The 11446-nt window shown below is 39.7% G+C and overlaps 1 protein-coding gene across 1 annotated transcript; it reads right to left on the bottom strand.

Moving 5' to 3' along the window:
- Nucleotides 1–8272: 8272 nt before the first annotated feature.
- LOC110446415 lies at nt 8273–10150 on the bottom strand. Its single transcript, XM_021491560.1, has one exon. The coding sequence runs from the start codon at nt 10148–10150 to the stop codon at nt 8273–8275; it is 1878 nt and encodes a 625-aa protein (XP_021347235.1).
- Nucleotides 10151–11446: the final 1296 nt, after the last annotated feature.

The following is an 11446-nucleotide window of genomic DNA, read 5'->3' as shown; positions in this document are numbered from 1 at the left end:
TATCTTAGTAAGTACTGCGCACGTTACGGAGACAGTGCTCGTATATCTTAGTAAGTACTGCGCACGTTACGGAGGCAGTGCTCGTATATCTTAGTAAGTACTGCGCACGTTACGGAGGCAGTGCTCGTGTATCTTAGTAAGTACTGTGCACGTTACGGAGACAGTGCTCGTATATCTTGGTAAGTACTGCGCACGTTACGGAGGCAGTGCTCGTGTATCTTAGTAACCCCAGTTAGCGAACATTTGAAAGACAAGCGGAAACAAATGTCCAGTCCGCGGTCTCCCGATATAGTAGAAAACAAGCGTCCCGACTTGGGATCGACTGCCAATTATGAATCGCTGTTTTCGCCGGAATTCATGCATGCTTTCGCCCAGATGCTGGCCCCAACCATAGCAACAATGGTCTCTAATTTAATTGAACAGTCGCTAACTCACACCATCCAGCCCCTCATACAAAGTGCTGTGAATACTGCCATTCACATCGATAACCAACTAAGCGGTATTATCACCAAACATGTTAATGCGGAGGTAACTCCTCTTATCGAAGTTATAAAACTCAAGCATCAGAGTTGAAAGAACTCAAAACGGAGATAGGCGAACTCCAAACGGCATTAGAAGACCAGCAGCAGTACTCCAGACGTACCGCTCTGAAGTATCATAATGTCCCTATCCCCGGGGGAGATGTTTCGTCCTTTGACACTCATGATGCAGTCGTCAACATTGCCCCATCAATCAAAGCCAAAATTACTCGCGACGATTTGTCCAGGTCCCATATTCTTGGAGGAGTAAGGAACGGTACGACTACGATCATCGCGCGTTTCGTCCGATATACTGACCGGCATAAGGTCTTTCGGAACAAAAAATATTGTAAACATCTCGCAGACAAAATCTTCATAACGGTAAACTTAACCAAACCCAGATGAGCCCTTGTCGGCCGGCTCAACAAACTGCGACAGGACAGCTACATAAATTCCCTATGGACGATGGTTGGACGATTTTTTTTTTACAAAACTGGCGAAACTACAGATAAAATTCTTATCAAGTCGGAGGCATGTGTGCGATCACTCGAGGAAAGAAGTATCGCCCACGTTCAGTCATTTTGATTGTTGTGAACATATCAAGCTGCACTTGTGTTAAAACACTGAATCAGTACAAAGCCTGCATCAAACATCGCTGCTATGATGCGATATTGATACGGTCTCCATCAAGTGTCTTCAATCTATGTTAATTAATGCATAATCGTAAAACTTGCGCTGATATGCTTCTTTTGAATGCTGGTGCGTTTTATTTACATACAAACCGCCCGAATGTCAGAATACCTGCCGGTATGCTTCCGCTGATCCTCGATGTTCAGGGGTTACGCTCAATTTCGCTGCGTAGAGAGCGAAGGTGGGTGTACCCCCCGGATATCGAGGACGGTGTCTGCTGTATTTAGATAATTGATGTAAATGCATGTTTTTGTTTTGTTTTAGTGGTCGGCCTGTTTTATTTATTTTATTGCTTATTTGTTTGGATATACTTAAATTCCTAGCTATATAGTCTATTAATATAAATAAGTAGATGTCTCATCGCTTCAGAACTGGGCAAATCCATTTTCTGATATGCTTACTTGTTGTAAAAACATCAAGGTGTACCCCGGTGCATATCGGTCAATTATACAACACTCGAACGTCGTTGAAGATATGCTAACGGTACTTCGGTAACACACGCGTTCACGCGTACATTTGTACGTCAGCCCATATTCAGCCAATATATGAACGCATTCTGTCCCACATGTACGCACCATTATATCTAGGTTGGATTTTCTGAACCCACGTATAAGATATATGTCTAAAAACAATATACGTATTTTTATTTTTATTTTTTTATTTTGCACTTGTTTGAAAACTGCCCTGACCTCTAATCATGATTCGAATGTGTCCAAGCCTGCTTGATTATTTATTTTGGCATTGTCACTATATAGACTCTTTGAAAGCTGTGTCGTTGAGGGGATTTAATAACCATGCATCACGAGACACAATTCTTAACGTATTAATACAACACTGACCGGAACTACAATATCCAATATAAATAAACATGACGGCTGCTGAAATATCGCTGGGCATTGTGAGATTTGACAATGTCATTGTAAATTTATGTGCAAAATAAAAAATAAAATGAAAAACACTTTTATTACAACGAAAACAAGACCAAGGTCTGCAATATCGTACAAAATGCATATCGGTTGAAATAACCAATGCCGGCAATCNCACTATTATAACGTCTTCTTTAAGGAGTGAACAAAGACACTTCAGTAAAGCAATACTATAATAGCATTGAGACATCTATAAAAAGTATTTAATGTTGTGCTGTTTCATCCCCCGAAATGCTACCGTTTCCTAAACACATCAATTCCTGGTAATAATTGGGTGGGAAATATCTATCTATCTGACTTTTCTATCTTACTGAGACAGCAGAGTAGCGTTAAAGTGATAAGGTATATTATCCAGATTACGTCGTGGTCATACTCATTGTGGTCTAGACAACTACAGCAGTGTTTCCTGACTACTGTCATGTAAGCTTCATGTGGCCATGTTCATTTGTATCCCTCGGAAATACTTTAGACTGTTTCGACAACATAAAAGCGACGGCAATGACACACAGATACGCTTGTGTAATATGTATTGTATATCTACATAGCAACACCCATTCCATATAGCGCAGAAATTAAAAAAAAATGCAGATAATTTAATTTATCTATTTTTATGTCGTTTCAACATTTGGCCTATTTCTTAACCCAGTGTGTTTACATTAATTGCAAATAATCAGTAAGCTACAACGTTAAATGGTGCCAAAATGCACATGTTTCCTTGTATTTTCACGACAGTCTTCTTGAGACAAGGTGAACATGGGTGCAAGATGTCTGAAGATGCCTTTATCTGAAGGTCAGGCTGGATGGTGGAATTATTTGATTATCAGTCCTGTTTGTAATTAAGCGTCACAGAAACGACATGTTGACATTGCAGCAAGCCTATCATTGCTTCCGTGGAGTAAGTTAATTATAATTATGTGAAAATAAGTCTTACAGAAGTCATTCATGATGGAAAATATTTGTTAACAGAATGGTAGATCCTAAATAATTAACAATGTATTTATATTATCCCGGGATCTGGTTTTCATCAGCATGGCCGTGTCATGGAGGCATTTGGAACGGTTTCTGCCGTTTGAATCCAGACATATATCAGTCATTCCTTGTGCGTTTTTATTAGAGATACGACCAACCGTAACTTTATGCAGGCCATTGAAATGTAGGATGTGAGATTTTGGTTAAAACTGATGATTTGGGAAACATCAGACGTTCGGTAACTAGCTGTAGGCGCCTTTAACAGTAGGATGTGTGATACTCATTAAATCCATTGGTTTAGGAGCAGAGGAGACAAACGACCTTACGTAAATGGATACCGGTCACTGTAACGAGAGGACGTGTGATTCATGATGACAATGACGTGTAAATCATTTATATTTAGAAAATTAAAGAAATAGCGCAATGTACATCAATGTTTATTATGGAGGAACGCAGCTGGAGCAAACACATGCCTCGTTGGTGGTTTATAGAGTTAGTTAATTCAATAATAAATTTCGTGATACATGTTCGTAGGATATTGACAAAGACTTAGTGAACCTTGACATCAGTGCCACACTCACATTACATTTTACTTACGTCTATGAGCAACGACTCAGCAAAAGAAAAAACTACGGTGCCAACGAAAGCTTAGGTTTTATTCCAGTGCTATGGTGTCTTAACCTTTATACAGATATCCTCAGATATAATGTATAGCTCGGTGTCAATACATCACGGGCTAGAACCATCCAAGTATCTATCACATTCCAATTATAGATGAGACCATCTTACACACATTTATCACTTTGAAGTAACGGAACCAGAGGCGATACCTGTAAAGGGATCCGCTACCTTAACAGCAGGAGAACCGCTCCACTGTATCAGAGCAGCCATGGCACAGCTGACGAACACCAGCATTTAGTCGTCCGTGTCCCCATAGATCACACAGGCTTAAGTACCTATATCAATGACGTTACGTCTGTTTAGCAGAAACCCATTAAGTGGTGAATGGCAAGCTAACCTAACAGGAATTCAAGGACCAATGTCAATCTTATGTTTAATGCAATTACAGTCTCGTGCATAATAAAAGAGCAAAGGCAGTTTTTTACTTCTGCTATATTCCATACATATTTATAATTTTCCAGTGATTTCTTTAGTCGATTGTTATGCTATTGAAACAAAAATTGCGTCATGAAAGAGAACTGTCTGATATTTTTCTTATAATACTGTATTGATTTTACTAATTCTTCGTTAAGACGTTTTCAAGGTAGAAAGTTAAACTTTGGATTCATTTTTTTCTCAAACATTTTGTCAAAACACGGAACAGCGTTGTGCAACACTGTGTTTTCTTTGAATAATTAAAATCGTACTCATACTCTATTCAGGTCTTTCCAATAGATAATTACTACTCAATGAAAGACATGAAAAAAGTATGAGAGACAAATTTAGTTAATACTCCTACATTAACTTGTTTTAGCATTCAGCCGCATCATCATTGAGATCAGGAATATTCACTGAAAACCTGTAGAAATGCATTAACTATCATTGGAAAAACGCTAGAGATCATTGAATAGACCTAAAAGCGAAGTGTACTCTGAATAAACCGCGAAGTGAAGCTCTAAATTATTCCTTCATGAAAACAAAAACTCGGGAATATCAACCTTTTCCTTGTCATGACTATTAGGGAAAGTCCCTAGGGGTGGGGCCTTCACCTGTGCCAATCCTAGTAGTATGATTGTATTCATTTCATCATGCGCATCAACAACTTGTATTGTCATAGGATGCAGGACCTAAAACGTTTGAACTTATGATCAAACGACCCATGTGATCGCTAAAGTAGGTCAATGTCATTTATGAGCGAATCTCAGTCACTCAGGCCAAGGTACCTATATTGATATACATGTACAAGCTTAATTACAGGACCCTGAACCTTATGGAACTTCAGAAGAAGATTGTTTTACTGTATCCCAGGTATATAATGGTCAAATATCAAGAATAATGCACGTTCCAATTTGACCCTATACAGCGCTTAAAGTTTAGCATTGATCATAACACAACACGTATGAGAAATATTACCACTACCTGTCTTCACATCATAACCAAGTACCATGGCTCAAGACCTTGTGGTTCTTCAGAAAATGATTCTTGAAATCTTTCAACATATTTGACCCCTGTGATCTTGAAAAGAGGTGTATGGGCAGGTAAGCTAATCATAATACTATACAAGACATACTAAATGTTATGACTACTTGCCGAATATCCAGCCTATAACTATTTTATTAACCGATACAAACCACGCCGTACCACATGAACTCGATTGTATTGACCTTCCTGCCGCTATTGTTGCTTGTATGATCAGAATAGACCTGATCGAGGGAAACCTGCTTTAATCTGTCATTTTTTTATTATACAGATAAAGACAGCAAATATCCTTTAAGGTCATATCTCAAGTCAAAACTTTCAAACTCTCTATTGTCAGCACTTAAGTCTCCATCGGCAACAAAGAGACTGAGAGGTCAAGGTCGAATACTAGCTCCAACCTCTCACCTTACTTGCTCAATCCACGTGGCTCGGTGACATTGGTAAGCGGTGCGATTGCCATGTGATCAGAGTATACTTTTTGATAGGTTCGTTATGACACGGAATAAAGTCAGAAGTTTTAGTTTGGTGTAATGAGATATTTACTTGGAACAAAACGTTTCTTTTGATTTAGGATAATAGCAGTTATCGCCGTTTTTCTTATAAATAAGGACAAATACACAAAGGCATGATATTGAACTATATATCTTTATGAAATTATTTTATATTGTGCAGAGGAACTATTGGGTAAAACGATAGTCTTTATTACCAATACTTGTCCCAGTGAGAGATTGGAGGTATTGTACTCTACACAACCTACCACGGGCACATCATGAACAGTTCGGTGGCTTCAGTCCATAGGCGATTTGTACTCAATAAAAGACGATTGGTGTTATATATAAAGGATGATTCCTATAAGATTGGTTATAAACGCTACATTTATCAAAAGTAAGGACAGACATATGTAACTTGGAACCAATTAAATACCGGCACCGTCTATCAAAGTCTGACGTTCACACTAGGACACAAGACGGCCTATAGACGGACTACATACAGATAACAGACACCGATCGAGCGTCCACATTTCAGGTCTATAATCCATTCAACTATAATAGTGTTGTTCTTCCACCGAAAATATCGATTGGAGCCGAATTTCTATTGGGGAAGAGTACAGTTATGTACAATATTCTATTTATAGTACGCCTTAGGGCACATGGAAATGTTACGGTAAAAATATAATTCCATATTGAGTCACATGTTATACCAAATACAAAACAAACAGTTACATATGTTGTACATCATACACAATAGACAATCACGTGTTATTCACCATACNTGTTGTCGGGTTCCCATACAATCAACAAATAAATTCACGCCTGGATAGTCCGAATTAACTTCCAAATATAACTCCTTTCAGCTCAGAGTTCTATTGATAAACTTAAATCACCCTATAGACATATCATACGCAATTGTATTGATACTGAATTGTGGAATAAAATTGAAGTTTTTGTTAAAATTTCAAAGTATTACTTTGTTCGCCAATCAGCACGCGACAATACGAAATTGTGTGGACTGTCGATAAGACGAGCATTTTTAATTTTAAATATAAATTATAAGTTAAAAAAGAACATACGAGGTAGAGAAAACGTAAATATAAGTATTGAACTGTTTTTGAATGGTATTTATGATCTATTTGAATGACACAGCTTTGCAAGCAAACAACTCATAATGCGCTAAGGAAATTAAAATACATCCTAAATAGAAAAAAACTTGGAAAAAATATACCTTGTTTTTATAAGACCACTATTTGAATATGCCTGCGAAGTATGGGACAATTGTACATGTAATATCACATTTTCGAATAAATTAGAGAACATGCAGTATGAAGCAGGTCGAATAATAACTGGATTACCTATTTATACCATAAAAAGAATTTATTTACAGAGAGCTCGGATGGAAATCATTGATAGATAGACGCAGGATTTATCATGATAATGCTCCCTCATTTCTAAAATCTCTTCTACCACCTATTGTGTCAAACTTCTCTAACTATACTCTTAGAAACAGGAATAACTTTCAGAACCCATACTATAGACTGCAAATCACAAAATCATCCTTCATACCAAGTACTTCAGAGTACTGGAACAATCTACCAATAGAAACAAAGTCATCAGCATCCATTGAACAATTTAAAACTCTTATTCAACCTCAAGTCACTACCCCTTCTTATATTAAATGTTTTCTTGAATATGGGTCCAGAAAAGTAAATATTATACATTGCCAATTACGAAACCGCAGTAGCTCTTTAAATTACGACCTTTTTAAAGCTCACCTTCGAGACAACTCCACTTGCGACTGCGGAAATGACTCGGAAGACTCTTCCCATTTCTAACTAAACTGTAAAAAAAAAATTGATCAATCCCGTAATGTAATGCTTCAATCCCTCGACTGGTATAACGAAATCACTGTTGAACACCTTCTCCTCGGAGATGCAAACCTTGACTACAATCTAAACATTCAAATTTGTAGGTCTGTACAACTGTTCATTTTTAGCTCCAAACGGTTTAACATGTAATACCCAACAGTCATATTTAATAACCAGGATACCTACTTCGACTATTCCATCTGTCTCTCCCCTCCACCTCCTCTCTTATTCCAGCCCCTCTTCTTTTTTCCAACACCAACGATCTCTGTGTACTAACTTCAATATTAGCATCCATCAATATCATAACCGTTTCCATATGACAAAGAGTGCGTGTCCGGTTTTCCTAATCTAGTCGGCTAAGTATGTAAGGCAGAAATTCACAGAAGGACTTGGAGTGACACAGGAGAAAGGCAAATGCGGCACGGAATGTGATTGAACTTTAGAAAAGCAGAAGGATATGTGTGTATAGAGTAGGTGATTGCTTACAGATGATGGTGATTCTGCATCTTGTGGCATCCTTGACTTGTAGTCCGTCACTGCTGTCATTCTAGTCGCAAAGCCTCATTTGACGTCATTAGGTGATGGCCAGCCCTCTTCAGATGTTTCGACCCTTAATCACTACATCCTCCGGCTGGTGGGTCAGTAGTGGTGGCCAAACCACTACTTGTCTATGTCGGCTTCCACATCGGCTCATCTCGTTTGTGCCATAGCCAGCACGATGCTCTCTCTGCAGCTTCTCCCAATCGTCTGATGGCGGTAGCTCTTGCTCTCCCAGTGAGTCCTATTGACTGTAGTGTCCTCCACACTGACTCTGCGGGGAAACCTCTACAGCCAACCTCCACTGGAAAGAGCCATACTGTCCATCCTCTGCTCCTGCACTTTTCCATCAGCTCATCATACTTGGCTTTCTTCCTCTCGTGAGCTTCCTCGCAGCCTTCCTCCCATGGTACGGTGAGCTCTATGGCGATGAGGTGTCTGGATTGCTCTGTCCAGATTACCATGTCAGGCCTCAGTGTTGTTTCCACTATTCCTGGAAACACAAGCTTCCTGTCAAGGTCAACCTTCATCTCCCATGTTGACGCCCGTTCAAAGATGGATGAGGTGCTTCGAGGCTTCACTGTGGCTTTCTCCCCTGGTTTCACAAACTTGATACCAGCCTGGTTTGTTCTTACACCAGTTCTTTTCTTCCTTCTCTCCACTTCAAGGATATCCGCTAGGACCCGCAAGACGTTGTCGTGCCTCCATCGGTATCTACCCTGTCGTAGTGCTTCTTTGCAACCAGACAAGATATGAGCCATTGTTCCTCTTCCTCCGCATAGCTTGCAGCAAGGATCCTCCGTCAATCCCCACTGATGCAGGTTAACAGGAGATGGTAGCGTGTCATACACGGATCGTAGCAGAAATGATATCCGGAAGGGCTCCATTCTCCATATTTCAGCCCACGTCATCTTCCTCTCTGGGAGATTCCATCTGGTCCACGCACCCTGTTTGCTGAGTTCTACAGATTTCCCTCTCCTCCTTTCCTCCTCAATCCTTCTGATTTCTTTCTGCACCATTTGCCGTCTTTCTTGGGTATTTGCTTTCTCCCACTGCTGGAAATGAGAGAAGCCAACTCCTTGTCTTCCGACGCAGGTATTCCCGATGATATCCTTCAACTCGAGCATACTCTCTGCTTCACCAACTGCAGTGCTTGCTGACCACTTTCTCCCTGTTCTTGTCTGTATCCCTGCCTCGCTGATTTTCACGTCTTTGGAGTCCCTCAGAGTCATCACCAGCCTGCATTTTGCTACCTTGAACTCTTCAACGACCGATTTGAATGGTAGTTGTAGTTCTGCCGAACAACTGTACAGCCCAACTGATGTGAAACTTGGTGGGACCCCAAGCCACTTCCGCAGGTACCCATTCACCATCTTCTCTAACCCTTCTACTGTTGAGGTTGGTATTTCATACAGTAGCAGCAGCCATGTGAGCCTTGGTAGCATGCCATGCTGGTATATCCATGCTTTGTACTTTCCAGGAAGTCCCGACTTGTGGATCTTCTTCATCCACTGGCGCACTTGGCTTTGGGTGTTCTTGTGGTTCTGGCTGTCACTGAGTGTGTCGTCAAACCATTTCCCTAGGCACTTTATGGGGCTGCCAATGATTGAAGGTATCTCCTCCTCTTGGACCTTCAGTACAAACTGTCGGCTGAGTCTGCCATTCCTCATAATCATGCAACGTGATTTCCGAGGTTTGAACTGCATCCGTGCCCATGTAACTACCTCCTCCATCGCGGACAAGACCCATCTGGCCTGTATATGTGTGGTGGTAGTGATCGTTAGGTCATCCATGAAGCCTCTATTGGCTGGTTGGTAGATGCCAGACTCAATTCTAGGTCCTCTGGTTTTTCTCTCTGCTGCCTTGATGATGATATTCATTTCCATGATGAAGAGTATAGGTGAAATGGTACATCCTGTAACTATTCCCTTTTCCAGGTCTTGCCACTCTGTAGTGCTCTCCCCAACTGTAAACCGCAACTGTATCCCTCCGAAGTAGCTCATTATCATTTTCCGGATGTGCTCCGGAATATGATAATGGTCCAGGGCTGCCTCAATCAGTTTATGTGGTACAGATCAATAGGCGTTTGCAAGATCTAACCAAACCACTGTCAGGTTACCTTTTTTCTGCTTGGCTTCTCTGATCAGTTGGCTGATGACGCTTGTATGTTCTACGCATCATGAAAACCCAGGGATTCCTCCCTTCTGACTTGAGGTGTCGACGTAACTGTTTTCCACCATGTAGGCTGTCATGCGCTTGGCAAGAATCGAGAAGAAGATCTTTCCTTCGACACTCAGCAGCGATATGGTTCTAAATTGTTCAACTGTCTTGGATTCTTTCTCTTTAGGAGCAAAGATTCCCTCTGCTTTCTTCCAGCACGCCGGAATTGTCCCTTTCTTCCATACTTTACAGATTAGTATACTATTTAAAAAAAGAAAAGCACATNACAATAGACAGTCACGTGTTATTCACCATACACAATAGACATGCACGTGTTATTCACCATACACAATAGACATGCACGTGTAATTCACCATACACAAGAGACATNATCATTACCTCTTTTGCTGTAACCCATCTTTAACATCTTATATATACATGTATATATACATATATATATTTGTATTAGGTTATTACGTGACACATTAATTTTGGTTATATATATTCTGTTACGGAAAGGACGTAAGTAACTTTTGTCCAATCCATTTGTTTTTTGCTGCAATAAAAGTGATTTAAACTATACTGCGCACGTTACGGAGACAGTGCTCGTATATCTTTNACACAATAGACATTCACGTGTTATTCACCATACACAATAGACAGTCAGGTGTAAATCACCATACATAATAGACATCCACGTGTTATTCACCATACACAATAGACAGTCACGTGCTATTCACCATACGCAATAGACAGTCACGTGTAATTTACCTTACATAATAGACATTCACGTGTTATTCACCATACACAATAGACAGTCATGTGTAATTCACCATACATATTAGACATTCACGTGTTATTCACCATACACAAAAGACATTCACGTGTTNATCACATAATGTACTGTGTTATCACATAATGTACTGTGTTATCACAAAATGTACTATGTTATCACAAAATGTACTATGTTATCACATAATGTACTTTGTTATCACATAATGTACTGTGTTATCACATAATGTACTGTGTTATCACATAATTTAATGTATTATCACATAATGTACTGTGTTATCACATAATGTACTATGTTATCACATAATGTACTGTGTTATCACATAATGTACTATGTTATCACATAATGTACT

The sequence above is a fragment of the Mizuhopecten yessoensis genome, unplaced genomic scaffold, assembly GCF_002113885.1.
Source record: "Mizuhopecten yessoensis strain PY_sf001 unplaced genomic scaffold, ASM211388v2 scaffold333, whole genome shotgun sequence".
Lineage (NCBI taxonomy): Eukaryota > Metazoa > Mollusca > Bivalvia > Pectinida > Pectinidae > Mizuhopecten > Mizuhopecten yessoensis.
Note: the sequence above shows the minus strand (reverse complement) of the source record. Positions and strands in the feature narration are given on the sequence as shown.

What these genes read in the sequence shown, in the direction of transcription:
- LOC110446415 (XM_021491560.1), bottom strand. Translation starts at nt 10,150, where the DNA reads ATGATAATGAGCTACTTCGGAGGGATACAGTTGCGGTTTACAGTTGGG.